Raw genomic sequence first — 6,000 nt, 5'->3', positions numbered from 1 at the left:
CTGGTTAGGCCTCTCTCGATGCAGCCCAGCATCCCTCTGGCTTAAGTAACAGCCTCACCACACAGCTTTTCTATCTTCCAGTCATATCACCCCAAGGTCTCTCTCCTAGTCCATACTCAGTCTCTCATTCCACATCCCATGCAACTCCTTTGGATTTCTGTACCTCCAATACAAGACTCTCCACTTTTAGGTACTGAATCATACTGCCAACTATTCATGCATTTCTCAAGCTGTCTTAAATCACTTCTCATGCTGTCTATCCTGTTGCAGATTTTAGGGTCATCTGCACAAAGACAAAAGCTTTCCCTCTGCAATATCCCTCAAAGATATTGAGTAGAAGCAGCTCCAAGCCCAAACCTTGATGCATTCCACTAATAACCTTTCGCTCCGTTGAGTGACTTCCATTAACCAACACCCTTTGTTGTCCTAATCAACCAATTTCTAATCCCATCCTTTATCTTAGGACCCACTCCCAGGCTGTTCATTTTATTCATCAGCCTCTTATGGAGGATGGGACAAAAAGCTCTGGCAAAATCCAAGAAAACATCCAGCGTCTCTCCCCAATTCAATTCTCTAGTAACCAATTTAAAAATATTTATTAGACATGCCCTCATCAGCTATGTGTAGCAATATTAAAAAAAAAAATCCCTTTTATCCAGGAAAATGACTTTTAAAGAAGTCGCCCATCTGATATGCGGGTAGAAGGTACCAGGCATTGTGCCACACGGAGCACGGTGTGGAAGCGCTCCTGGGAGCAGACAATGAAAACGCGCCAGTTCTGTATTTTCAAAATTAGGCTGTCAGGGGTAGGTAAGATAAGCAACTGCAAGGAAGATTTAAAAAAAAAAAAAAGTGCAGATCTGTGGATAGTTTTGCCCTAAGCGATTTTCAGACAGAAAGTGCCCATGTAACTTTCCTTCTGAGCACCGCTGCAAAGCCAACCGGTAAAAGTACCCGGGAACTTTATTCCAAAACGCCCGCCTGAGGTGCGAGAGGGGCTGTGTGTTAAGTTTGTAAGTCATGCATTTGAAGCAGCACCTTCTGCAGTATATTTAGTTTTTATTGGTAATGACCCATTGTTTGGTTTCCTGTCATTTCCCCCTGTATCCGCTGAAATAAATGATATTTAGTTTAAAAAATAAAGTGGATCTAATGTAAAATTGCCACATAACCTCACTAGCACACAGAATAAAAGTTAATCGAATAAGTACTTCATATGGCTGCCTGGAGTCCTCGCTTTGTAATTTTAAAGAGTTTCCCCAGCTAATAAATACAAAAATTAGAACAATGTAAAGAAAGTGGAGTTTATTGCAAATAAATCTATTTCACAATGAAGACAAATATGTACAAAGTTTTAAAGAAAGAAAAAAAAAAAGGCGGTCTTGTTTTGTCAGGTTAGGTGTTAATCTCTTTAGGCAGTTTATTTAAAAAAATTAAAAATTTAAATTCAAGGCTACAGAAAACCATGAACTAACAGGCTGCCTGACACATTAACAACCATGTGTGCAATTCAGAAATGCTGCAGCATGAATGCCTCTGGCTTGCTGAGTTTGTGCGATGGAAGATGCTCACTCAGTATCTGCTGCTTCACTTCTTTACTGGCAGTGGTGAAATTTGCATATCGTGAGCATCAGGCGTTCGAGTGCTTACTCTACACACACTTATCCCACTGCAATGGAATAAAACCTTTAACCAACACAAAAGGCTGCCAAGTATTTTTCTACCCTTACGTGTTCCTCTGTCCCAAAACATAAGTCATCACAGTTTAACATCTTAAATCCCAAGACTGGCTGCAAACAACTCTCATTCAATCAAACTAGCGAGATGTGACCTAAAATGAACTTTAAAAATATTAATGACCAATACAAACAATTCTCTCCATTAGTGTTTCTAAACATCTGCAAACAAACTTGCAAGTCCAGATTTTACTGGGACACAGTGAATTAAAAATTCAACTCAAGATTATCTCCTGTAAAAAAAAAAAAAAAGAAACCTGCTGGCAATCCTGAAGTTGAAGTGTTGAGACAGAGAAGAGGCTCATCTCTCACAAACAACTGGGTCAGCTTTTGTGCAGGGATCAGGAGGCAATCCTTCCACACCTCAAAATGATTCCAGCCATTAACAAAATAAAAGAGGGAAGGCTGGCTTGTCCAAGTCACTCATTCAAGCCGTCCATCTTTCAGATGAAGCAGGGCCAACAGCTTTTCCACAATTGGCTGGAAATACATCTTGGAGAACATCAGAAGGACAATGAAACAGTGATCCATTATACTTTGGCAAAACTCTTTCTGGAGTGGCTTTTATAGTCGCATACAGCATTTCTCAGAAACCCCTATAATAGTCTAGGCTCCTGTATATACTCCTCAAATAAAATGAAACCAGTAGCTTTATTCTACTGTAAAAGAAAGATATGCCAATTGCTATGAAAACCAGGACTCATTTGTGAGCACAAGAATCCAGATTGTATTTGAAGAGAGGATGGACAGACTCCAAACAGTTCCAAGTTACCAGTGTAGCAAGCTTGGCATCAAAGCAGGCAAAGTTTTGCCAACTATACTGAGGAAAGTTCCAAGTAATACAGGAGTCTAAGAACAGTGGGGGAAGGAAATACCTGAACTTCTTGTAAGAAAATTGTTCATAAACTCCAAAATCACCCCCCGAAAAGTAAAGAGAGACTTCACAGTTGCAGAATATAATTGTAGGAAAGGGATTTACTGACCTAGCTAACATGAATCTGGGGTCTCAATGGCACATTACACAGATGTAATGAATGCAGAGTTAAGATCCTAGTTTACTTAAAAGCAAACAAATCATTACCTGAGAAATAAATCCAGTAATTCAGCCTCTCTCAGCTACCACTGTGTGTATATAAAGATTTACAATCAAAGGCAGGAAACTTTAGTGAACCAAAAAAAAAAAAAAAATCAGTCCAATTTGCTTCTCATAATAAAAGCAAAAAGATAGCTTGGCATCAGCTTTTTTTGGGACAGAACTACAAAGTAAAAAAAAAAAAAAAAGCAATGCCTTCATCCTTTTCCACATCTTCTAAAACAAGTTCATGTCACACCTACAAGGCACGATTGATTCTATAGGGATGTCCAGTCGATGGGTTTCTTGCCTGATTTTTTCAGCAGCTCATTGGTTTTCGAGAAATGCTTGCAGCCAAAAAAACCCTTGTGCACAGAGAGTGGAGAAGGATGGACAGCCTGCAGGACATGGTGGCGTTTCTGGAAGAGAAGGAATTACAAAAACTATTTTCAGACTTGAAGTTTTCAAGGCACCCCACAAAGATAAAAACTTCTGACATCACAAGTGATTTCAGTGCAATATTCCACATCTAAGTAACTCAATGAAAGACATCAGAGACAGTGAAATGACCGTTTTCCTTTTATGCCATCTCTAAGCATTCAGAGATTATAATATATTATTTGCAAAAAGTACAACAGTTCAATAGAGAATCAGACAACTTTATGGAAGTCAGAGCACGTTATTTGAACATAAGAGCGTGGGAAGCCATCTCTAGTTTAATTCATCACTAAATCTGCAATTCCAGAAACTAGAAGGGGAAGGTAGGCAACTCTACTCATGCCCTATTCCTTACATACTTCCTTCAAGTGCTTTCTGCTTCATACTGTCAGAGACAGGACAGTGGACTGGACCTTTGGTGTGATCCAGTTTGGCAATTCTTTTATCCCAAAATGGGCACCAAGGAGAAATTACTACTTACCTGATAATTTCCTTTTTTTAATGAAGACAGGTTAATCCACAACCAGTGGGTTATGCACCTCTACCAGCAGATAGAGAATGGGCATAGCTGACCTCACAGTATATATATGTTAGTGTTCGTGGTAGTTGTAGGTGGATCCTTGGGCCGGGGGGAAGATCCCGAGAGGGACCACCGGTCAGGCTCAGAGTATGGAGACAGACACTCACTAGTTCTTTTATTAAATAGTATATGGAACCACCAGAGGTGGCAGTAATGAGCTGCAAGTGCCTGGCTGGGCTGTAGTCCCTCATATACTGGAACGACGATCCTGGATAACTGAGCTGTAGAGAAACTGAAATATAGTGAGTAGGCAGAGTATGCAGTGTTCAGGAAGAGAACCTTGATAGTAACACTCACACAATAGTCCCTTAGAAGCAGCCCAGGAGCTGGAAAGAAGTAGGCCCTCGAGGAGCGAGTACCTGGTTCCAAGGAATGCTCTGAGAGAGCGATGGTAACTCACTGGTGTTGTAGGCGGAGATGACTTCCTGGCAGAAGTGATATTCAGTAGCAAGTCCGGGAACGAGGGCCCTCGAGGAGCGAGTACTGATTCCAGACTGCAATCTGAAAAGCAAAGAGAAAGCGAGGCCCCCGAGGAGCGGGTACCCCTGGTAAGTCCGAGGAGGCAGAGTAGCAAGGTATACGGAGAGCGAATCCCATCCGCCAATACCTGGAGGAAAGCCCTTGCTAACTCGATTCGTTAGTTATTTCTGAGACCTTAAATATCCGGTGAGGATGACGTCACCTCAGGGGGATGCCCCTGAGGTTCGCGCCACTGCCGATACTTGAGTCGGGGCTGCGCCGCACACACGCCCTTAGACTGCTGGGAAACATGGCAGTGTGCAGCATCCAGCCGGTCCGGGGACGCCGGAGAACGGCAAGATGACGCCGCGGCAGCCAAACTTCCAAAAGGCAAAGAGGGAGTCACCAAAGAGGTAAGGTGGCGTAGTGGAGATGTCGGGCAGCGACGGTCGCAACAATATATACCCCTGCACTGACAACAGCCCGCCAGTACTCTCTGCAAAAGCCAGCTCTGGACAAACTAAACAATACATGAATATAACTAACAGACAATCATTCACGTACTCAGTTAACAGGAAAAGATTGAGTTCAGACAAGGAGTGCAATATCACTAATCTAGGAACTGGTTATAATACCAGTAATCCCCAGAAACACAGCCACTCAGGATGACAATATCACATCCAGCAGCCAAGGGCGGGAAGGTGGAGTAACCTGTCTTCATTAAAGAAAAGTAAGTTATCAGGTAAGTAGTAATTTCTTTTTTCTTAGAAATCAGACAGATTAATCCACAACCAGTGGGATGTACCTAAGCTACTCTTGAACAGGGTGGGAGGCTGCCTGCAATCAGATCAACACCACATGTGCATCCTCCCAGGCCTGCACATCCGGGCAATGCCTGGAAAAAGTGCGTGAGGAGGACCACGTCATAGCTCAGCAAATCGATGGGAGACAACCAATCTAATTTCTGCCCTAGATACTACTTGAGACCTAACTTGACTAGACAATGGCTGCTCAGCATCCACATACACTACCGCGATAACAGTCTTAAACTAGTGGGCTAGTGTAGCCCGCAACGTCAGCTCACCCTGTTACCCCCACCTTGGAGTATAAAGAGCCAGTCCATCTTCTTGAGAGGTTTAGAAACTTCCAAATACCTCATGATATGCCACTTGACATCTAAAGTCCATAATAGGCGATATTCATCCACATCTCTCTCACGGTCCAGTGTCAGCAGAGAAACAGATTGATTTTTACTTGAATCAGAGACCATCTTTGGCAAAAAAGACAGAACAGTTCGCAGATGGACCACCCTGTGTCACTCGTCACTCACAGGAATGGTTCCCGGTAAGACCGAGCCTGCACCTCAAACTACACGCAGAACACAGTCCTCTAATAACTAAACCTCAAGGAGAGGCTACGTAGTGGTCGAGAAGTGGGACCCACTAGAAAATCCAGAACCAGATTAAGACTCCACAAGGGCCCCAGCAACTGCAAGGGGGACAAAGATGCTTCACCCCTTTCAAAAAGCGGACCACATGCGGATGGGCTGACAAGGGTTCACCATTCATCTGAACTCAGAAACAGGCAAAAGCCACCACCTGTACTTTCAAGGAATTAAGGGCTTCTCATCCTGCAAAAAAATCCAAAATTAGGAGGATCTTAACCAAAGGAGGATGAACCCCTTGATCCTCACACCAAACTTCAAACACTCACTA

General features: G+C 42.9%; 1 protein-coding gene across 2 annotated transcripts in view; it reads right to left on the bottom strand.

Annotated features, from left to right (window-relative positions):
- Positions 1-1,290: 1,290 nt before the first annotated feature.
- UNG (uracil DNA glycosylase) overlaps positions 1,291-6,000 on the bottom strand; it is a 30,405-nt gene continuing 25,695 nt past the window's right edge. For both annotated transcript variants that reach the window (XM_029619333.1, XM_029619332.1), the window contains one exon: positions 1,291-3,227. In XM_029619333.1, coding sequence (XP_029475193.1) covers positions 3,087-3,227 — 141 coding nt within the window. In that variant the 3' untranslated portion in view covers positions 1,291-3,086. The remainder of the gene's footprint in view (positions 3,228-6,000) is intronic.

Source organism: Rhinatrema bivittatum, chromosome 11 (genome assembly GCF_901001135.1).
Source record: "Rhinatrema bivittatum chromosome 11, aRhiBiv1.1, whole genome shotgun sequence".
NCBI lineage: Eukaryota > Metazoa > Chordata > Amphibia > Gymnophiona > Rhinatrematidae > Rhinatrema > Rhinatrema bivittatum.
The sequence above is the reverse complement of the archived record's forward strand: the minus strand, read 5'-3'. Positions and strand labels throughout refer to the sequence as shown.